At 58.6% G+C, this 22,169-nt stretch overlaps 7 protein-coding genes across 7 annotated transcripts; 3 read left to right on the top strand and 4 right to left on the bottom strand.

The window, feature by feature from the left end:
* Window positions 1-104: 104 nt before the first annotated feature.
* Window positions 105-2,367, bottom strand: PSEUBRA_001185 (Zinc finger, C3HC4 RING-type; the record flags this gene model as incomplete). Its single annotated transcript, XM_059464537.1, has 2 exons — window positions 105-2,116; window positions 2,214-2,367. 2 exons carry the CDS (start codon window positions 2,365-2,367, stop codon window positions 105-107), a joined length of 2,166 nt encoding a protein of 721 aa, XP_059320886.1.
* A 1,055-nt stretch (window positions 2,368-3,422) lies between these two features.
* PSEUBRA_001184 (Ureohydrolase) lies at window positions 3,423-4,391 on the bottom strand (the record flags this gene model as incomplete). Its single annotated transcript, XM_016434472.1, has 1 exon — window positions 3,423-4,391. The coding sequence occupies one exon, from the start codon at window positions 4,389-4,391 to the stop codon at window positions 3,423-3,425; it is 969 nt and encodes a 322-aa protein (XP_016294219.1).
* A 1,286-nt stretch (window positions 4,392-5,677) lies between these two features.
* PSEUBRA_001183 (Helicase, C-terminal) lies at window positions 5,678-7,400 on the top strand (the record flags this gene model as incomplete). The annotated part of the gene is made up of 5 exons (XM_059464536.1): window positions 5,678-5,700; window positions 5,814-5,925; window positions 6,035-6,137; window positions 6,221-6,750; window positions 6,855-7,400. The coding sequence occupies 5 exons, from the start codon at window positions 5,678-5,680 to the stop codon at window positions 7,398-7,400; spliced, it is 1,314 nt and encodes a 437-aa protein (XP_059320885.1).
* Window positions 7,401-7,758: 358 nt separating this feature from the next.
* Window positions 7,759-8,535, top strand: PSEUBRA_001182 (uncharacterized protein; the record flags this gene model as incomplete). Its single annotated transcript, XM_016434505.1, has 2 exons — window positions 7,759-7,860; window positions 7,963-8,535. 2 exons carry the CDS (start codon window positions 7,759-7,761, stop codon window positions 8,533-8,535), a joined length of 675 nt encoding a protein of 224 aa, XP_016294217.1.
* A 91-nt stretch (window positions 8,536-8,626) lies between these two features.
* PSEUBRA_001181 (uncharacterized protein) lies at window positions 8,627-14,548 on the bottom strand (the record flags this gene model as incomplete). The annotated part of the gene is made up of 1 exon (XM_059464535.1): window positions 8,627-14,548. One exon carries the CDS (start codon window positions 14,546-14,548, stop codon window positions 8,627-8,629), a length of 5,922 nt encoding a protein of 1,973 aa, XP_059320884.1.
* A 1,102-nt stretch (window positions 14,549-15,650) lies between these two features.
* Window positions 15,651-16,901, top strand: PSEUBRA_001180 (Ribosomal protein S26e; the record flags this gene model as incomplete). Its single annotated transcript, XM_016434455.1, has 2 exons — window positions 15,651-15,676; window positions 16,559-16,901. The coding sequence occupies 2 exons, from the start codon at window positions 15,651-15,653 to the stop codon at window positions 16,899-16,901; spliced, it is 369 nt and encodes a 122-aa protein (XP_016294215.1).
* Window positions 16,902-17,262: 361 nt separating this feature from the next.
* Window positions 17,263-22,026, bottom strand: PSEUBRA_001179 (Cleavage/polyadenylation specificity factor, A subunit, C-terminal; the record flags this gene model as incomplete). Its single annotated transcript, XM_016434436.2, has 1 exon — window positions 17,263-22,026. The coding sequence occupies one exon, from the start codon at window positions 22,024-22,026 to the stop codon at window positions 17,263-17,265; it is 4,764 nt and encodes a 1,587-aa protein (XP_016294214.2).
* Window positions 22,027-22,169: the final 143 nt, after the last annotated feature.

Genomic DNA, 22,169 nt, shown 5'->3' with positions numbered 1-22,169 from the left:
TATGACCACCGGGATGGATATCCAATGCTATTGGATGACATGCCTGAAGTTGAGGTGAAAGGGATCAAAGAACCTGTCGTCGATCTGCTGATTGAATCTGCCACCTAATCCGACTCGTCTTCGTCATCATCGACGATGCGAGCCCTTCGACGGCGAGCGCTGCTGTCCGTGCTGCTGTTGAGGTTTCCGCGTCTCCCGGCGGTCTCCTCCTCGGTGCCGCTCTCTGACTCTGTAGAGCTGAATTCGTCCAGATCGCTCTCAGTCAGGGCGTACGTCTCACCCCGACCCCGGCCTCGACGATCACCGCGGCCTCTGAACTCCACGCTCGAGTCCCTCTCCTCGTCCTCGTCGTCGGAGATCTCAATGGCTTCGGCGCGGCCGCCGCGACGAGGCCCAGGGATGAAGTCATCCTCCTCGTCGTCGCGATAGCGTGCGAATCCGTCAGCCATGCTGCCGTCCTCATCGCTGGCAGTTGCATCGAGCCAGTCGTCGATGTGCCGATCAGTGATTCCACCATCAGCATCGGACATGTCGTCCCGTACGATGAAGCCGTCCAGGTCGTCTTCATCGTCATCGTCAATGTCAATCTCGTCATCCCCGTTGTGGCGACCGCCGTGTCTGCGCCCGAGTCGACGCATCTCCCCGGTATGGTCCTCCACCAAATGCTCGTTGTCCGATGAATCGACGTAAGTGATGCCCGTAAAGTCATCCGGCAGATCGAGCCGGTTGCCGCCGCGGTGGAGACCCTCGGATCCGCCATGGCGCCTTTCAAATTCGGCGATGCGATCGCGAAGCGTTCCGTTGCCTCGAGGTCGACGTGGACCACCTTCGCCATCGTCGTCGTCCTCATCCATGTCCGAATCGAAGTCGCCCATGTCATCAAAGTGCCCGCGTTGGAGGTCCTCGTCGTCCGAGTCGTACTCGATGCCGCACGAAGGATTGCTGCATGCCCCGTCAAAGATCTCGGATGCACAGTTGCCGCAACGAGGAACGCCATCCATCTCGTCAAAGATGATGCGGCGTGGACCGTCTTGATGAAAGATGTCTTCCCACAGCTTGGCGCCCTTGGGTAGATCATCTCCCCTCTCGCGCACCTTATCATCGACCGACAGGATGGCGTTGCTCGATTCAGCCATGTCCGAGTCGACGACGTCGGTGGCATCTTTGCTGAGCTTGAGTCCTTGGTCGACCTTCTCGAGCATGTCCCGGACAAGATACACCTCGACAGGAGGACAGGCGAGTTCGGTTCGACAGGACGGACAGATCTTCTTGCGGTTGAGCGTGCGCGTACGTTGGTAGCGTTCGATCTCGGCCTGTGACCAGCCTTCGGGAGCCGTCGCCTCGCCTGCTCTGGGCTTGGTGAACCAAGAATGGAGACAGTGGACGCAAAAGACGTGGCCGCACGGAGCCAGGACATTCGGGCGGAAGGCTGGCTCGAGACAGATGTGGCAGACGCACTGACCGTGGAGGTCTTGGAAGATGGCTTGCTGAGCGTGGATGATGCCGGCGCCCTGCTCCACTTTGGCTTTGGCCTCGACCAGCTGTATCTCGAGTTGGCGAATTCGGAGCTGAAGTGAGACAGCATCTGAAGCATTGATGCGCGGCGCAGTATCGCCCTCAACAGCAGTGGTGAAGGACGAAGAGCTTGGCTGCGATTCAACGTGAGAATCATCTGATCCGGCTCGTCTGCGCTTGCGGGATGGGATCACTACTTCAACCTCGCCTGCCTGCACGTCGTTGCTGATTTGAGCCTCAGATGCTGCTGCTGCTGTTGCTGCTCCTTCCTCTTCCTCGTCGTCGAAGAGTTCCTTGGCGAGATCGACGGGCTTCTTGATTGCTGGAGGTGTTTTGCGTGCCGAGCGAGACGCGCCTTTTGAATTGGATGCTTTGCTAGAGGAGGACTTTGCGGCGAGTCCGCTTGCTTCAGATGGTGCCGCCTCTTTGATTCCGCTCGAAGCAGTCGGGGCGACCGTGCTCGTTTCGTCCGTCCTGGAAGAAGAGCCTTGATTTTCGTCTGCCTTCGCTACGGCGCTGTCATCTTTGGCTGAGTTTCGACGAGTTCGTGTCTTCCTGGGCGGCTCGCTCGTCGGAGATGGCGACTTGATGGTATCCCGACCTGTGAGGTGCAGCGGTAGAAGATGAGCGAGAGAGCAGAAGCGCAGATCGTCAGTATGAGCCAGTCGGTGAACACAAACATCAGCAGCGTCACTCACTCGAGCTCGCTTTTGGACCTTTCTTGGTCCTGCTTGTTGCGGCTTTGTTGGAAGACGAAGGCGGTGAGGCTGGGATCACGACCTCGACGGTGGCGTTCTCGGTTGAGGCGGTCCTGCGCCTGCGAGTGTGCGCGCTGGGCGTTGCGTCGTCCATGATGACTTTGCAGAGACCAGCCGAGTCGAGCGAGCGTTGGCTAGCAACAGCGCCGTAAATATCACGCCCGGTCTGTGGGTGGCCGACAGCGACGGGGATGGATTCTGATCACGACGAGTTCGAAGCTGGAGAGCGGAAGTATCGCTGCGGCTCGAATTCGGATCGAATGATGGCTTTGAGCGGGAAAGAAGGCGGTGATGAGGCGATTGACAGGTTGTCGATTTATAAGGAGGCGCGTCGAGCGAGAATGGCTGAGTCGATTTCTTGTATGGCTGCTGAGAAGGAGGAGCGATGGAAGCCGACAAGAGAGTCAGTGGCGTGGTGAGTTTTCGAACCTCACTGGCAGCTGACGTGCCGTGATAGTGGCTGTGAGCAGGCGATGTGATTCGATAGAATGGAGATGTGACGATAAGGGTGCAGACCTGTTGTATGCCAGCCAGTCGGCCAAGTCAGAAGCGCAGATGGTAGATGGGGCGAGGCAGTCGGATGGCTTCCGCAGCACGCCGAATGCTCAGACCCTGTGTGTACAAGATCTTGAGAGTGACGTGATAGAGGGAGACGAGAAGAGGGATGTGATAGGCAGAGAAGAGAGGTTATGAAGAAAGGGCTGAGCAACGCAGCGCACGCACTTCCAAAGCTCAGACCCTGGCTTGAGGCTTCCTGGCTCAGCCGACACACAAGAAAAAAGTCCAACACCAAAGTCGCCACGTCCTGCTGCTGGGAAGCGCCCGAGAGCAACACTTTTTTTTCCGGCAGCAGAGCGCGACTGTGACTTGACAAAGTGGAGGCCAGAGAGGCAGAAGCCTGTCACAGCCCTCATCATCCTTACCCAACTGTGAGCTAGTCTCTCGCAATCCACCACCATAACCTTGCTGCAACCCGTCGTCGGCTCCTCCGTCTTGACAGTCTGCCTGCCCTCGGCACTGCATCTACGACCGGCTAGTCCGCTGTGCTTCAGTCAGCTCATTCACACGGCCCTTCCTCGAGAGAATTTCTTGCATGGATGATAAATTACAGATGCACATGACACGAGATGCGGAGGATGCTGTTGGCCTTCAAAGAAGAGTCTCGCCCATGGCGGAGCGAATGAGCGAGCAGCCGACAGCGATGGTCTGTTGCGCTTCCCGGTCCTCGAGCAATGACGGGTTGACCTCCATCAGGTCCAATGCCACCAAGCAGCCAGTCTCGTACAGCGCTTCGCAGATGTAGTGGCCCTCGCGGAAGGTGAGACCGCCTCGCACAGGGGTGCCCGTGCTGGGAGCAACACTGGGGTCGAGCGCATCCACGTCAAAGGAAAGGTGGATGGGTCGGTCACGCTTGCCAGGAGCACCGTTGACGTGGTCGAGCGCCATCTCGACCACTCTCCCGATGCCGTACTTATCGACGTGGTGCATGCTGAACGCTTTGATGTTGTTCTCCTTGAGGATCTTGCGCTCGCCCGAGTCGATGTCGCGGAGGCCAATGTAGACGAGGCTTTCGGCCTTCAGCAGTGGCTTCTTGGGCACCCACGAGTTGAAAGGCTCGACGTCGGTGCCTTGCAGGCCCAGCAGGAACGAGACGGGGCAGCCGTGCAGGTTGCCAGACTCGGTGGTGTCGGGCGTGTTGATGTCGGCGTGCGCGTCAATCCAGATGAGCGCAGCATCAGGGTGAGCCCGAAGCGATCCGGAGACGGTTCCGAGCGCCAGACTGTGGTCGCCTCCGAGCGTCAGCGGCAACTTTCCCTCCCTTGCGTGCGATTCGACGGTAGCAGCCACCTCCTTGGTGACGGCCGAGACGGTGCGTGGCAGCTTCATGTTGCCGATGTCTGTGTCCTGGTCGATTCCCTCGTTGATGTGGTCGAACGAGTGGTGGCCGTCAAACTCGACCTTCCAGCCAAGCGACTCGAGCTGCTTGCAGATGCCCGCCGAGACGAGCGAGACGGGGCCGGTGTCGACCCCCTTGCGCCTCTGACCGCCCGAGAAGGGGCAGCCGACGATGGCGACCGTCTTTTCCTGGAGGAATCGTTCGTGAAGTGTCTTGGTCATTGCGGTACGTGTGATGTTTGTGGTGATGGTGAAGACTTGGCAGCAATCAGATCGGATGACAAGATAAGGCAGCCTTCTTATATGTTCTGTGCCGGTCGAGCAACCACGGCGGATAGTGCAAGTGCGAACAGCAGCGTGGATGCCGGCTTACTCACCGCAGCGATCAGGGTCTGCTGCGATTTTTTTTGGCTGACAGCCGGCAATCAGTCCGGGTATCGAAGTTATACTGGCTGGGCTGTACCATTTTTCACCTCTTCTTCTGTCGATCTCTTTGCGGATGCTTTACCTTCGAATCTCGGATCGCTTGCTGCTCTTCTTGGCTCCACCTGAGCTAGTCGGCACGTCCTGATCCGCTCCGAAACGCCCCTCTCGTCTCTTTGTCGGCGCGTCATTGCAATCTACTCAGTTAGAGCACTTGGCGGTGTCGAACCTCGCTCTTCCTGTACCACCAAGTCACCCACCGCACAGCATGCTCGGATCGCGTATCAGGCCGGCATTAAGACTGGATCGCAACATCCATTCTGCTATCAGTGTCGCCCTCAGGCTTCAAATCGCGAGCCTCCTGCTTATCGCGGGCTCAGCCCCCGTTCGGGTGTCTTTCACGAAAGTGGCTATATCGGGGGTGTGCTAGCCCAGATCGGGCGATGTCACAAAGACCAGGATTTCGAGACCGCCTTTTCAGCAACGACTTTTTCTTGGCTTGTATTTTATCCTGTTGAACACGACGAGTCTCGGGCTCATCCGCCATCACCCTGTCTTGCGTCCAGCCAGAACAGCGGAGGTCGGATGTTGCTTGATCACTTCACTCAATTCATGCTTCAGGCCCAATACCGATGCATCCTGGAGACTGAATGAAGCGAGAAAGCGGAAGCAGCGATCCGCAGTGAGCAAAGACTCTATATCGCACGAGAAGCGGCCGAAACAGCGGACAGCACTTGGCCAGTGTCCACGCGCTTCTTTTTGCAGAAAAGGGCAGCTGAATGCGATCACCTTGAATCTGCGCAGTCTTGTCGGGTTGCTCTGTGCAGATGCACGCGGGCACTCTTCCACAGCATTTGGCGTTGAGAAGGTCGCGGAGCGTGTTGGTTTGGCTGAAGCGCTCTGTCCATCCGCGCTCTGACATTTGAGATTCCTTCTTGGCTCCTCCTCGTCGTCGTTCTCACTCTTCACCATCACCATCCACCTATCGTGCTATCTCCGACCCTAGCTCGATATCCATCTTTCTCGCTTTTCGTCTCGTCTCGTCCCATATATAGCTCCGTTCGACACTCTCACCAGCTTTCAACATGTCCGCCATTGACAACGAGGAGTGAGTTCCTTCTTCGCTCACCGCCACGCCGCGACCCGCCCTTCTCGGATCCAGTAAAACTAACCTCATCGCCTGCACCTGCAACGCACCCTTTCTCGCCTCGCCGCTCAAAGTCTCATCGATTACGAGGAGGAGGTCGCCGTCGCTCCTTCCTCTACCACCAATGGTGCCGCTGCTACCGGAAACGGCGCAGCCGCCACTGCCGATGCCGACAAAGACAAGAAGGCAAGCATCCCAACCGAGCATTTCACTCGATAGATTTCGGATCACATTCTAAACACGGCCACTTCCGCTCCACTCCCTCCTCGGAAAACGATATACGACGTCCCTACAGGGCTCCTACGTCGGTATCCACTCTACAGGTTTCCGCGACTTCCTTCTGAAGCCCGAGCTTCTCCGCGCCATCTCGGATCTTGGTTTCGAGCACCCTTCCGAAGGTCAGTGCACCGACTAGCAGCTCTATCCATCTGTCCCGCAAGTTCGACCCACTGACTCGCCCTTCGCTCTTCCAACCCAACAGTCCAGCAAGAATGCATCCCGCAGTCGATCCTCGGCATGGACGTCGTCTGCCAGGCCAAATCGGGTATGGGTAAGACGGCCGTCTTCGTCCTCGCCACTCTGCAGCAGATCGAGCCCGTCGACGGCGAAGTCTCTGTTCTGGTTCTCTGCCACACCCGAGAGCTCGCCTACCAGATCCGCAACGAGTACGCCCGCTTCACCAAGTACATGCCCGATGTCCGCACCGGCGTCATCTACGGCGGCACGCCCGTCGCCGAGAACCAGGCTATGCTCAAGGACAAGACCAAGTGCCCGCACATCATCGTCGGTACGCCTGGTCGAATGAACGCCCTCGTCCGCGACAAAAGCCTCAAGGTTTCGGGTGTCAAGCATTTCGTCATCGACGAGTGCGACAAGATCCTCGAGCAGGTCGACATGCGAAGGGACGTGCAGGACATCTTCCGCGCTACGCCTCACCACAAGCAGGTCATGATGTTCTCGGCTACGCTTGCCAAGGAGGTGCGCCCGACTTGCAAGAAGTTTATGCAGAACGTAAGTAACGCGACAGCAAGCACTGCGGCTCCCATCAGGCGCTCGCCCGCCTGGTCGCCATTTGTATACTGACTGACATCTGTTTGCTATTGCCCCTACCGCAGCCCCTCGAGATCTACGTCGACGACGAGACCAAGCTCACCCTGCACGGTCTGCAACAGCACTACGTGCGTCTCGAAGAATCCACCAAGAACCGCAAGCTCAACGACCTGCTCGACTCGCTGGAATTCAACCAGGTGATCATCTTTGTCAAGTCGATCTCTCGCGCCAACGAGCTGGACAAGCTTCTGCGCGAATGCAACTTCCCTTCGATCTGCATCCACGGTGGTCTTGCGCAGGAAGAACGCATCAAGCGCTACCAGCAGTTTAAGAATTTCGAGAAGCGCATTCTCGTCGCCACGGACATCTTCGGTCGTGGTATCGATGTGGAGAGGGTCAACGTGTCGATCAGTTATGATACGCCGACGGATGCGGACAGCTACCTGCACCGAGTGGGTAGGGCTGGAAGGTTCGGTACCAAGGGTCTGGCGATCATGTTCGTTAGCAGCGACGAGGACGCAGAGGTGCTCAAGCAGATTCAGAGCAGGTTCGAGGTCGCTGTCCCCGAACTGCCCGAGACGATCGATTCCAGCTCGTACATGAACGCCTAGTTGCGCTACCTCGCATCGACGCGTTTCGGTATTTGAAATCAAAAACACTCCCCGCGACAGACGACCCCTTTTTGATGCTCTACTTTCTATCTTGGTGTGATGCCCGGTGTGTGTGTGCCTTGTGAGATGTGAGCACTCTTGAGGAAAGGTAGACGTGGGGGGAAGGAGGTCATGCAGCGTCGGAAGTCGGCCAAGCTGCTCTTTTTTTTGGCAGGGTTGACCCTTGCTGGACCCTGAATTTCTCCTCAACATCATCCTTCTTCACCCCGCCTTAACCATATCCTGACTCTCGCATCGTGACCACCTCGGTCCAGCACACACCGTCAACGGCGACTCAAAGCACACACGAAGCTGCACGATGTCCTTATCGGCGGAGCGGAACGAGCAGTTCTCCGAAAAGGAATACTGGGAGCAACGCTATGCCAATGAGACCGAAACCGACTTTGATTGGTTCAAGACTGTACGTCCTCGCCTTCCTCCAACTGCTCCGTCCCTCCCTCTTCTCATCTCATCACATCATCTTGTGAACAGGACTCATAGCTGACCACCCATCTTCGAACAGTATGAAGATCTCAAATCGCTATTTGACGAGCTGCTACCCGATCGGGAGGCACGAATCCTCATGCTCGGCTGCGGCAATTCGACGCTGTCCCCATCGATGCACATTGCCGGCTACAAACGCATCATCAACATCGACTACTCCTCCAACCTCATCTCCTCCCTCTCTCGCCGCTATCCCGACCAGACATGGATCGAGATGGACATCACCCAACTTTCCCTCCCTTCCAACATCACCACTTTGGGTGGGCAAGGCAGCTTTGATATCGCCCTAGATAAGGGGACCATGGACGCCCTCATGGCCGAAGGCAAGGGCAGCTCGGTATGGAATCCCAGCGACAAAGTCGTCGACGATGTTCGGACGATGTTGAACGGCGTTGATGGATTGCTGAAGGAGGGTGGAAAGATGGTGTATATCACCTTTGGTCAACCCCATTTTAGGAAAAAGTACCTCGAGGAGATAGATGGATGGAGTGTTGAGGTTAGGACGGTAGGGGAGATGTTTCATTACTTTGTATACGTGGCTACCAAGCTACCTGCGACCACATCGGTGGAGACCGCAGAGACGACAGCGTGACACATCAAGAAAAAAACAGCATTCACTCATCAGCGTGACACAGAAGGGGACAGAGGAGAGACTCGGAGCAAACCTCATGTTGATTCGTATGCTATCGTCGTCGCGCAGCTGCCCGGCCCGCCGTCGAGGTTAGACTCCCATCCCTTCCACTGCTACTGCTGTCCCCTCCACCTATTCCAGCAGTCGAGTTGATACCGGTGCTCGGCCGCGCAGCGACGCGCGCATGCGCCCGTCGAGGACTCGTCCAGTTGCGCTCGGCCCGACTCTGGCGCAGCGCCTCCACCTTTGCCGCGGCTACACGGTGCGTGGCGGGCGAGAGCAAGGAAAGTGGCGTGTGCGAGACACCACTTGATCCGCCCGCCAGGTTGAGCGACGACGTGAGGCTTGTTCGCCCTCGCTGCCCTCTTGCACTGGTGTCGAGGTTCGACCGAGTGGCTGTCTGCGGGATGGATGTGGTCGTGATGGAGGTTCCGACGTTGCGACGGCTAGGTTGTGCAACTGAAGCGCTGGCACGGGTGGCTTGTTCGACGGTGTGAGCGCTAGGTTGGGGTGGAAGCGACGTGGTGGTGCGTGAGCTACGTTCGATGAGGTGGCTGCTGGGCTGAGGTCGGACCGCTGCGGTTGTGCGTGAAGTGTGCTGTTGCGTTGCGGTCGACTTGGCAGCCGGGCGAGTGGACGTATCGGGCAGGATTGAGGTGGCGTTGGTCATCAGGGACGCGTTGATCGTGCTCCTCATTCCAACGCTGCTGAGCATAGATTCGACCATCGAATCGCCCTCCGAGGTGTCCGTCATCGATTCGTCCGCCACCGAGTCATCCACTCGACGTCGAGTTGCACCCACGGACGAAATCTCGAGTTCGGCCTCTGTCGCTTTTCTCTTGCCCTTATCCCCCGGTGCGAGACGAGGACTTGCCAATAGCCCACCAAACCCACCGCTGAGGCGCGAGATGAGCCGCGTCGCTTTGGTCATCACGCCCTCCTCTGTCGCTGTCACGGTCGACGTTGGCAATGGCGGATACAACGAGCCTTCCTGTGCAATTCTCTCCTTGGCAGCCCGACGGGTCGCCTTCTTCAACAATCCCGCAGCAGGCGTGCTATGCGCACCCGTGCGGTACGGCGTGCCGAACGACACCCGTCCTTTTGCCCCACGCCCAGCCTCCTGCGTCGCAGCCGTCGTGTTCGCGTTCAGACTCCAGTCCAGATCCTCCGTCGCGATGCTCTCGTCCCCATCCCTGCTGGCTACCTCGTGATCCCGCAGCACTGTAGAGTACTTGCTCTCCACCTTCCGCAAGTACTTTCGCTGCAACGCCAGCAAGCGCGCTTCCACCTTGGCCGCCTCCCACTCGCCAGTGCGGGAGGTTTTGTCGATACGCATCTCGTCCAGGAACAGCTCTGCGATCTCGGCAATGTCGACGCCGAGTAGGGCGTCGGCATAGGCGCTCGCTTTGACCGCTCGGGATGCGCCCGACCGCGCGATGAGGGCGGAAGAAATAGTCTTGACGCCGGAAGTGAAGTATTTGTCCAGACGCACCCAGTCAGCCGTGTCCCAGATGCGCGGGTTGAACGTCGACGCGGTAGGAGGGACAAGGGCGGCGGAGAGACGGGCTTGTTTGGCGGGAGGAAGACGCGTGCGTTCGGGCGTGGACAGGCCAGGAAAGGTGAAGCTCGATGAGGGTCGTTTTCGCTTGCTCTGATTGGCGATGGTCGACGTGGAAGTGGCGTCGGCAGCCATCGAGCGAGATGCAGCGAGGACGGACGGCGAAGCGTTCCGACCGCCACCCGTTGTGGAGTCAGCAACCGCCAGGCGAACTGACGCAGGCGTAGCCCGGAATCCGCCAGGCAAGAACGGCGTCGCAGGCGAAGCTGTGACGGGTCGCTGCGAAGCAACGCTCGTCGCCCTCGATCCGAGGAAGCTCTCCGTGTCCGCTGTCCCGTCGCGTGCTAGCGAGAGCTCTGCATCCATCAACAGCGTCGTCAGGTCTGCACCTGCGTCTTCGGCCGCGATCGATTCGGAATCGTCTTCGAGTCTGCGGCCCTGTTCAGCGCGCTGGATTGCGTCAACGACGCGACGCATCCTGCCTTCGGTCGCATCGCCCATCTCAGCGCCCGAGATCCAGCCCTCGTCAACGTACTTGTGGAAGAGCTTGAGGATCGCCGTTGCACGGGCGGCTGCGCGTGGGTCGAGGGAGGAGATTTCGACAATGGGGGTTGACGTCGGTTGCCCGAGCTTGAGGACTCGGCTGCGAGAGTGCGAGGCGTCGGCTAGAGTTTGGCTGCGGTGCGTGTCGTCGGCGGTGGTTGAGGGACGAGGTGCCGGTTGTCGTAGGTGCAGCGTGTGGATCTGAGGCTCGTCTTCAAAGGCGCTGTGCTCGCTGGCGCGAAGAGACCGGTCGCGAGGATCGCGCACAACCTTGACGACATACGCCTCCTCCTCCTCTTCGTCTTCAGATTCGAGCACAGAGGTCGAAACGCCGGAAGGGGAGGCGGAGGAGGAAATGATGACGACAGGGTCCATGAGCGAGCCGCTCTGCTCGTCGACTTCCAGCTGCGAGTCGTCGCCCTCTTCTTCAAGATCGTCCTCGAGATCGTCCTCCTCTTCTTCGTCCTCCTCCTCCTCATCGTCACGCTCTTCGCCGCTAGAAGCCGCGTCGTGGCTGATCGCAGACTCGTTTCCGTCCTCCTCTTCCTCCTCCACGTCCTCTTCGTCTTCCTGCTCGTCGGTCTGATCGTCCTCAGCGACGCTGCGTGCACTTCGAGAGTGTGATGCGTCGCGTTGTCGAGAGCTTGCATCGGCGTCCTGGACATCTTCCTCGTCATCAAGGTCGTCCTCGCTGTTGTAAGGCTGCTCCTCAGCATCGCTTTCAGCTTCTGAATCGGTGCTGAGCGAGAGCCGACGAGACAGATTCGCTCTGCGATTCAACGCGATCTCGCGGCTGTCCTGATACTTGCGTCGCAGAGCCTCTTCCTCCTCGTCGTCCTCATCTTGCTCCGATGCGCCCATGGACGACTGAGCCGACAGAATTGACGACATGGATTTGGAGCGTGGTACCGCGTTGCTGTCGTGCAAGGGCTCAGCTCTGGCTTCAGGAGAGTTTTCGGCCATTGATCTGCTCGCATCAGCCATCGAAGCGTCTGCGCTCTGTTCAGTTCGGCGGGACGCCTCGTTCTCGAAGGTGAAGTCTCCATCGATATCGTCGTCCGCATCGTCATCGCGTCGTGCCTGGTGCGCTTTCCAGGCCAGGATGGCGCTCGAGTCCTCCGGCAAGGTCTCGAGCAGCACCACGGGCCGTGGAAACATGGACCCGTCCATGGCTGCCGCTGGAACGGAGGCTCGTTCGCTTTCTGTAAGGCTGATGTCCAAGTCGATGCTGCCGAAAGTTGAGTCAACCGGCAGAGTCGAGGCGTTGCCCTCATGCACGACGCTGTGATCATCGGACGTCTGTTGATCACGTGCGACTGAGTCGTCCATGTCCACCCTGGAATCGTCGGCCGTGGTTTCGTTTGGTGCGGAGGCCTTGACAGACGCATCCTGCTCGAAAGACTCGACGTTAGCAGAGGCCTTTGACGCGTCCGCCGCTCGCGAGTCGTCAGCTGCGTCCCTGCTATCTTGCACTGCTTCGGAGTCAACAGTGATGTCGGCAATGATCGAGTCGTTTGCGGGAGGAGCGTCGCTGGATGAGACCTTGGCCGCCTGATGGATCTGATCGATCTCTTCATTGATGCTGGTAGACATAGAAGCGTCAGTACCAGCATCCTCGTCAATGACCGCCTCCTTGACGCTGCTGCTGACGTCCTGACTCTGCTCGTTGTTGCTGAGCACAGCCGAGTTGTCGTTGATGTTGGCTTCCGTGGACACTTCGATGGATTGGTCGGCGATGGATTGGTCAACGGCGCTGACGTCTTCGCTCTCCTCTTGGCCGCTGAGCTCTGTGGATGGGTCTGTGACGCCGACATCAGCCTCGTCATGGCTGCGCTCGTTGGCGAGCTCCTCGCTGACCTCCTCGCTGAACTCTTCACTGACCTCCTCGCTGACCTCCGCAGTCTGGTCTGCGCCGCTGGTGTCCATTGTCTGATCACCCTCGCCATCAACGCCGCTTTGATCGTTTGCATCGTGTTCCACGCTTTCGTCGTGTTCTTCGGTCTCTGCGCTGACATCGATGCTTTGATCCGCAAGAGCGACGTGCAGACTCTGATCAACCACAGCGCTGTCGTCGACCTCCGCAGAGGCCTCAACTTCGCTGAAGACCGACATATCCACAGGACCGCTAACCTGGTTTCGCTCGTGGACAGCAGAGTCGTCGGCAAAGCTGCGCGAGACATCGCTCATCGACGAGATGTCTTCGAGATGTTGCTCCGCGGGAGCGGCTTCCAGCGGCGGTGTTCTCGGCGACGCGGTGTCATGTTCAAAAGCGACAGGCTCGTCCTGATCCGAATCGGAGGCAAAACCTGCATCGTCGAATGGCAGGAAGGCGACACCGGCCCCGTCGTCGTCGTCGTACATCTCCTCGGCGTGCTCCGTGCGCTGACTGTCGTCTGCCTCGTCATCTTCGGCGGCACCAACAGAGACATCGACGGGCGGCTTACCAGACATGCGCGTATAGAGCGAGTTCCGGCTGGCAGATGAGGAAGCGGAGCCGGCGCTGTCTCTACGTCGGGACGATACAGCGGCTGCAGCCGGAAGAGGAGTCGAATGGCTGTGCATGGTCAAGCTGGCATCCGTCTGAGCGGCTGCCATCTTGGAGATGCGCGCCGTGGATCTGTTCTTGGCGCTGGGTGTCTGGTCGTGGTAGACGACGTAGGTGTCTGGGCCAGTGAGTAGCAGAGGGTCGTCGCCGGGCGAGTCGGGTAGTGAAGGATGATCGCGCGTCAAATCGGCGATGACAACAGGTGGTGCGACCGACGATCTATTGGATCTCATGCTCGAGAAGGACTTGTTGGACCGAGCTCGAGACGCCCTGCTGGCGAGGGTGAGAGCCGAGCCTGAGCTTTTGATGGACTCGTCAGAGATATCGTCGGCCTCCTCGGCAGCAGCTGCACAGGCACCTCGCACGGAGCGAGCACGACTGGAAGCTCTTGATGCCTGGCTGGGGGCAGGTGAGGCACGAATTTGAGGGGTCTTGGATCGAGACTGCGAGCGTGCGCGTGCGCCGATGGAGGACTGGCGAGAAGGACGAGGCGGATCAGGTTCGAGGTAGGTGAACTTGATAGGACTTTGCGGCAAGGGCTGATCCCAGCCGTTCTCCTTGATCTCTCGGATGAAGGTAGCATCAGGACCTCCTCGTTTGAAGCTGAGGAGTTGGATCTCTTCCTCCTCCTCTTCTTCTTCTTCCTCCTCCTCATCCTCCATATCTTCTTCGACCTCTGGCAAGGACCTCATTCGGCTTGAGGCCAGACTGTCAGCAGATCTTAGGAGGTCGTCCTCGTCGCTATCCTGCTCGTCGCCGGCACGTAGCGACCGGCCTGCTGAGCTGCGCTGGCTTGCGCGCGGCGTGGATGTCGATGCTGACGCTCGGGTGGGAGTTGCTCGAGCAGGTGATAGAACGCTTGTGCGTGAACGAGACGGCAAAGGCGAAACCGGCTCGCGCGGAAGAGAGGAAAGAGCTCTGTTGGATGGACCAGGCGTGGTGGTCAAGAATTCGGACGAGCTTGGCGGAGTGGGCAGTCCTCCTGGAGCGTCCAGGTTGGCTCCAAGTTGTCTCATGACGCCGAGCTTGGACTTGGAGGGACTGCGAGGGGCCGAGGCAGGCAGCTGATGTGCCGCGCGAGCCGAGCTTGCCTTGTGTGTCTTGAGCTGCTGGGTCTGTTCTTGCGAGAGGGGCTTGTTGAGCGAAGTGATGGCTGAACGCTTGAAGGGACTTGGGAGGATGTCGAGTCTCGCATTTGCCGAGTTGGGCAAGCCGATGGTGGGGTCTGGCAGGTTGTAGAGGAAGCTGTTGGAGACGAGAGGAGAGGATAGCGGCTCTGAATGGAGGAGTGACATGGATGTATCGGTATAGGATTGGGAGGGCATCATGTTCTCGTCGTTGATCACGGATGAACGAGAGAGTGTGCGCCGACGTGGCATTCTTCTTGATGGAGACAGCATGTTGAGTTGGTGAAGAGAAGAAGGATGAGAGTGAGGGCCTAGTGCACTTGTGCGAGCTTGAACGGTGTTGATGTGTCGCTGCCCTGATCAATGTGACCAAATGAAGTAGCGCGGCAGAAGCCTGTGCGTGCAAGACTGCGAAAATGAAGTCTGGAGCGAAACGTGTGGGTGGATGCGTGAATGCCAAGGCGGCTGCTCTACCGAGCCAGAGCTTAGCACGGCGCACACAGATGAAGCAAGGATGTACCGAGCGTCGAAGAGGGCTCTTGATGCCACGCTGGATCGACAGGGAAGACGGTAACTGTGATGCTGCAGCGCTCCCAACGTGGCTGGGGTTGAGACGAGTGTATCGAAGGGCAGCGATGAGGTTCCACGAGAACCGTCCGGTGTCCTGGTGTTCAGGCGTGTGCACTGTCTGGGGGCGGACCTCGAGTCTGGTAGATGATGATGGCGGTCGTGGAAGGTGGGAGGACAAGGCAAAATGACACTTTGACGAAGCGCTGTTGGACTGCATATCACTGCCTTCTCCACAAAGTCACATCCGCGACTATCAGGCGCACAAGGAAATTTACAACGCGAGACCCTGTCTAGGTCGCGGGCTCATCACGTGCGTCAAAAACAATCATTGTTAGACCTTGCCTGTCGGTGTCACCGAGTTTTGCCTTTCTGGAGATGTCAGATCGCAAACTTCGACAGCTCGAGCTTTACCAGCATGTCACATGACCTCGGCCGAAGCAGTGAGAAGAATTTCGGAGTGAGGGCCGATCCTGGCAAGAGTCATCTAGTGCCTGGTTGACGAAGAAGTACTCAGCACTGCGATGAGCTGCCTTGAAGAGGTCGCCAGTCCATCTGTCCGGTGTGAGGCAGCTCAGCGCGGCGCCTCGATTGCTAGAAACACGGCTTGGACCTGCACAGTGTGCCAGTCAGCTTGTCGAGCGAGCGAAGGAGCCTGCCCAGCAACAGCCTGTCAAGACAGTCAAGCGCGAGCTCGTCACCATCTTCTCGTTCCTCACCATCAAGACTATCCAAAATGACTAAGAAGAGACGATCCGGCGGGTAAGTTTCGACAGCACACATCGTCGAAAGCACATCGAAGCAATGCAGCGTGAACACGACGTCAGCACCCAGATCAGCCAAGCCAAGCTCAGCTCAGAGAACATCGACAACAAGCCGACGTTTAATGTCGACAGAGACCAGGGCATATCTCAGACCATAACACCATCACCAGTGCGCAGCGTCGAGATCAGACATCGCGAACACACCACAGCGAGCTCAGACAGCGACCATTGCGACAAACGGAGGAAGAGGAAGATGTGTCGAGGATTGGGCTCGATTGACAGGAACAAGCGAGCCAAAAAGCCGTACACGATGATGGTCCGGATTAGAGACAGGGATCAGGATGAAAGCGCTCGGTGACACAGCTCGACCGAGATCACCACCGACTCGTCCACCATGCGGCTTTGGTAGCAGCTCCGGGTTGAGATGAAGGCCAGAGCAGTCTTTGGGACCTCGATCGAGACTGTCACTGCCGCTACGCTTCGTAGTTCGCATCAGTTGCGGTTGCGCCCGGCTCTGTCCTGCATTCTTCGCTCCCTGCCTGCACCGAACGCTCTTGTGCACGCTCGACTCTCAACATGATCTCCCCAGTCCCAGTCTCGAAGTCCACCGCACCATACAACATATCACCAGGAGCTCGACAAGGTCCTTTTTGTCTACACAGACGCGCTCTTCGGATCAGCATCGCCTCACACCCGACCGTGCACGTCACGTCCTCGTCGGCGGAGCTCTGGCTACAGCTCGACTTGGTCTCTGACTTCTGCCCCGACTGTTCATGCTTGCTTCGACTTGCTTTCGACGTTACGACAACCTCGCACGACACGTTCATGCCTGCTGACACGCATCTCCACCCTTCATCTTCCCCTACCTCACCCTCCACAGCCGCAACAAGTCCGGCCGAGGCCACGTAACCTTTGTGCGATGCTCCAACTGCTCGCGCGCTGTCCCCAAGGACAAGGCCATCAAGCGATTCACTGTGCGCAACATTGTCGAGGCCGCTGCCATCCGTGATCTGTCCGAGGCGTCGGTCTACCAGGAGTACGCGCTGCCCAAGCTGTACATCAAGGTGGTCTACTGTGTCTCGTGCGCCATCCACGCTCACATTGTCCGTGTCCGTTCGCGCGAGGGTCGCCGCAGCCGTCTGCCCCCTCCCCGCGTCCGCTTCAACAAGGACGGCAAGAAGATCAACCCCGCCCTCGCCCAGGCCCAGGCCCAGCGCGCCTAAGCGTTCCGAGCTCGGTTACGGTTTCCCTTGCACAAAATCACATGTACATTCATATGCGGTTCGAGTCTCGATGAGATGAGGCCGCAACAAAAGTGTCAGAGGCTCGATTGAGAGTCGTTGATACGCAACCTACACATCATACGCGCATGCCAAATGCCATTCTTCTCCTAAAACCAACCATCTTGTCTCGCCTGGTGTTTGTGATACAGAATCATTGTCGATCGACCTCTTTGAGATGAGCCGAGTCGGCGTTCTGGAAAGGGGGGCACATCACACACAGCTGCAATCCACGAAACTCACAACCACGACCCATATCGTCTTGTGTTTGGACGCTTTGTCGATTGACCATCTTTGTCGGGCTCTAGACCTGTTCGAACCCCAATCGCAAGCGCAGCAGATCCTTGAGCACGAGCTGGACACGTTTGTGTTCCGACTGCAGCCGCAGCTGTTCCTGCCTGTCAAAGTCCTCTTCTTCGGCCTCCTCCTCCTCGTCTTCCTCTTGGCGTTTCCTCTTCTGATCGGGCTTGATCGTGTCCAACCCGTCCCAGAGGCCCTTCAACGTCCGGACGGCCTCCAACATCTTTGGTCTGCTCAACCAGGTGAATCCATCTAGGGCCCTTGCGTCCAGGACGCCTTTGGCGAGGGGTCGGGATACAAAGTCGTTCCTTACCGCCCTAAACGCCCGAGGATTAAGCGCAGCGGTGTGCATGACGGACCTTACCAATTGGCCTTGCAACAGATGCAACCGCTTGGCCACCCTCTCGTCGACGCTCGAAAGAGATTCGAGTGCACCGTTGGCTTTGGCGAGAAGCAGCTTGTTGCGTCCCTCCTCCCTCCCTCGCAGTTCGGAATCGGACAACCATCGTCCATGCAGCCCCACGCACCCCGTTGCGGCGGAAGACGTCTGAAACTCGGTCTTGAGCACCAACCGTGTCCCTCCACTCGCCAGGTGCGGTGCATACTCGTACAACCTCACCACCCCCTCGCCCAACCCGAAACCCGTATGACCCCCCAAAGCCACCCCGCTGGTCGAGATCAACGCCAACCTCTCCCCATGCACGAGGAACCCCCCAAGGGAGGCATGATACTCGTTCACCTCCCTGCCCAACTCGACAAACCGATACGGTTCCTCCTGAAACGCCAAAAACATCAACGCCTTCTTGGCGTCACTCAGCAGGAGGAAGTTCTTGACCACCCGAATGGAGGTGATGTACAACGGACAGTCGAGGAACGCCACACTGATCAGCCACTCTTCCTTCTCCAGTGCGCGAACGAAGAGTTTTTGACCGCATGTGGTGATCAAAAACCCGTTCAGGTGGGCGATGGCTGTGACGGGTCCTCGGGCGTCGTCGGTGCAGATGAGCTTCAAACGCAAATCCCGACCGATGGAATAGCGGGAGGAAACGACTTCGATGATCTCGAAGAGGTAGACGCTACCTTTGGAGGTGCGGTCTTCGCCGTGGAAGGTGGTGGTGCCAGCTGCGATGAAGGTTTTGCGTCCCGAGAAAGAAGAGGGCGCGTCGAGGATGACCGTTTCCAGCGAGGTGACGGTTTCGTTCGCCTCGAACTCGTAGCCGTCCGAGGCGGTGGTGCGGTCTTCGTCGATGAAGAGTTCGAGCGCACCGCGAGAGGAGTGCGTGGGATGGAGCGTGTGGGCGGTTTCCTCATCGATGTTGGAGGTGCGGATCGGCTCGCCGTCCTCGTCGAACAGGATGAAGCGACAGGGTTGGATGGAGGCTGCGATGACGGTGTGGGTGGGATCGTGCGAGACGACATGCGTGTAGGTCCGGCCGGTGAGGTGGATTGTGGTGAGCCAGTCGGGGGACGTGTAGAGCGCAGGTGGGATGCGGGCGAGGTAGAGATGGCCGGCACGGGTGCAGTAGGCAAGGCTGGCGGTAGAGGATTGTGTTGTAGGAATGGATGAGAGGGATGAAAGATCCCCCTCGGGCCAGTCAAGAAGACGATAAGAACCCTGTTCAGTCCAGCACAGGATGCTCGCTTGCGCTTCATGACCTCCACCCAGCACAGCGAGAGCGTTGCATCCACCACCATCAGCCTGCTCGCCTCGCGGCGGTATCCGCACCGGCTCGAGCTGCACAGTCCCCGACCGGTAGCCTGTCTTGACCCCGCCATCCAGGTCGTACGAGCGCGCACCAGGAGCGGCAAGCACATGCACGAGCACCTTGTTGAACATCAACCCCAGCGCGCCCTCATCGCCCACCCGTCCTGCTTGGCGGATCTGCGCCCTCGCCTTGTCCACCTCGTCCGCGGGCGCCCACGAGTTGCTCCGGTAGACAGTGAGGAAGTTGTCGCTCGTCAGCGAAGTGATGCACAGCGTGTCGCCGATGTGTTGGGCCACCGCCATGGTCAGCACCGCCTTCTGCTCGGAGGCGAGTTCGGTGTGACTGCGCTGTTCGTAGCGGAGTCGCTGGGGCTGCGCCGCGAGACTTGCGTTCTTCCATACGAGCTGCAAGTCAGGTAGCGAAAAGATGCTGCCGACGCCGTCGGAGTCCAGTGCGAAGAGGTAGGCCGGGTCGGCAGATGGTGAGGATGCTCCGTTGGCAGGCTTGACATCGCCGTTGGACTGGGCGTGGCCGTTTGCAAATGTCTCTTCGTCGTCCTCGCCGTAGTCGACTTCTTCGTCGTCGTCCTGCAGGGACGAGAGCGGGCGGGACGCGGCCACGGCGACTGGAGCAGCCTTGACAGATGCAGTAGCTGCATCTCCATTGGCGGACTTGGCACCTGGTCGGCGAGCCCGCTCAATGTCACCGTACGTATCTCTGAACACGTTCGCTGAAAGCAGCGGCGTGGCGCCGAGAGCCGCGGACACATCGATCGGTTCGAACTGCTGTTGAGCTGCGTCGTAGCGATAGAGCAGTGTAGCGTCATCAGAGGTGTGAATGACCGCGTACTGCTCGGCATCAAGGCTGGCGTGAAGTATGCTGCCCTGGTCCGGTTGCATCACTGTGGTCTCGTTCAGAACGTCGAACGTGTCGGAAGACAAGACTTGCAGGCTGCTGGCAGTGATACGCGCTACAGCACCTCCACCTAATAGGCTACCCGCGCAGAGAGTAGCTCCTTCTGACAGCTCCTTAATGCTCGTCCAGGCGGATGGTTGTTGCGACTGTGAGTGCGATGAGCTGCTGGCTTGAGCTGGCGCTGAGAAGGCGATGGACGATCCGCCGTCCGAGTCCGACGCAATCATCTGCACATCGCCGTCGGCCCCTCTGCCAACGACCCAGACCTTGGAAAAGGTTCGAGTGCCCTTGCTTTGGTCGTCCGATGTCGTGGCCGGAACAAGCTGGGTGCGGCCCTCTGGCACGAAGCGAGGATCCATATAGGCAAGACCGGCCTGGCTGCCGGATCCGCACGCGCCTACCAGCCCATACCGCTTCGACGAGCCAGGCTCGCTCGCGGGAAGCTTCCGCCTCGCGATGCTGTGCAGCTGGCCGTGCGAGCAAATCTCATCCGCCTTGCGCACAGCGAGGACCATTCTTTCTTTGCTGGCATTTTGAGCCTTTGCGCTGCCACCACCGATAGCATCTGAGGCGCCGTAGAGGTCGTCGTCGAGGTCGAGATCCATGTCGTTGTTGGAAGATGCCGCTGCTTCCGCTTTGACTTGGTCCGCATCTGCTCCGTCTTCCGGCTTGAGAGGCTTCTTGATGGGCATCAAGTCGTACAACGTCGAGTCGCCTGACATGGAAGCACCGAAGAGGTAGCCACTGGAAGTGGACGACAACGAGCTGGAAGAACGCGGTGCGAGAGCGAGACAGGAAGGAGGTGGCCCCATGGCAGGGGCGAGCTCCTCTGTCTCGACGGACGACTCCTCCATGCGCTCCAGACGTATGCCTTCGACACTTCGACCGTCCATCTGACAGCGGAATCGATACATGTCGCCACTACTCAACGTCAGCACACCATCAGTTTCGGAGGTGAAGATGAGCTGAGAGCTTTGCAGATCCGCGATGCCGGTGGAGTCGAGCACAGATTCGGGCTCGATGGCTGATATTGTCTGGAACCACTGGTTGAGGGCTGTGACCACGACTCTGCCGCTCTGATCGACATGCAGGATGGAAGACATGCATACGACGAGGACACCTCCGAGGGTCTGCGGACATGAGACCATGTAGAGGCAGTCGTAGGGGAGTGCTGAGCTGGTCGTCACGACAGGGTGAGCGGATCGTATGGTGCCATCGTCCAAAGCATCAGCAGCCGAGCCGAGCGTGGTGCCATCGAGCGATGCGGAGAGGTCGAGCGTGAAGAGGTAGACGGAGAAGGTGTCCTTCCGCTCGGCCAGCAGACCGGTGCATGTCGGCGTGCTTGAGAAGAGTACAGCCACGGTCGGCTTCTGGAAACCTGGGAGGAAGCAAAAGTCCTGCAGGTTGCGAATCTTTGGGTCCACCTCGCGCATGGTGAGAACGAACGAGGGCGAGTAGGGCAGACTCTCCATGTCAGCTGCTGCTGCTACGGCTGCCGCGTCGTCCTTGACGAGATCGAGATTGAGGTCATCGTCGAAATCAAAGTCGGCGACATCGCGATAGAAAGGCAGGATGGCCAGCGCATCGTGCGGGAGAAGTAGCGCAGCACATCTGGAGAGCGGATCGACGTTGAGGATGGGCTGGAAAAGGTGAGGTGCTCCATTGAGAAGCTGAGGGGCACGCTCGTAGGTGTGGATGGAGACGGTCTCGAGGTCGTCGGTGGCATCGTTCCACTCTAGGAGCGCGAGCTTGGCATCTTTGAACGAGACGAGCAAGCGGTCACGGCCGTCCTTGTCGCTTGATAGAGTCTGTACCGTCTGTAGCCCGGTGACGGCGCCAAACAGGTTGTGTTTGCGTGCCATGACGAGCTTGTGTGAAGTAGAAGGGCTACAGGAGGAGCTTGATCCCTGTCCTGTGCCGTTGCTGGTGGTTGTGCTCATCGACGAAGAGGCTGTCGAGCGCTCGTAGACGTCGTAGATGGTGAGCAGGTCATCGCGTGCTGTGACGAGCTGTGTACGGAGTCGCCCACGATGTTGATTGACTTGCTGTGATGTGGAAGGTGCGGGGCTGTGGTAATGCAAGTTGAGGAAGACGGCATGGCTGCAACCGCCAGGCGCGACCTCTTGCTGCAAGTATCCGCTCGCCATGATGGCAGAGGCTCACAGCTTGGCTTGGACGCTGCGTCAGATGATTTGCGGATGACGAACAGCGCAGCGAGGTGTGGAAGCTGGTTGATGAGAAGAACCGACTTCGCACGGTCATTGGAAAGAGTAACAGCCAACCGAAAGCG

Source organism: Kalmanozyma brasiliensis (genome assembly GCF_000497045.1).
Source record: "Kalmanozyma brasiliensis GHG001 unplaced genomic scaffold PSEUBRA_SCAF12, whole genome shotgun sequence".
NCBI classification, from domain to species: Eukaryota; Fungi; Basidiomycota; class Ustilaginomycetes; order Ustilaginales; genus Kalmanozyma; species Kalmanozyma brasiliensis.
The sequence above is the reverse complement of the archived record's forward strand: the minus strand, read 5'-3'. Positions and strand labels throughout refer to the sequence as shown.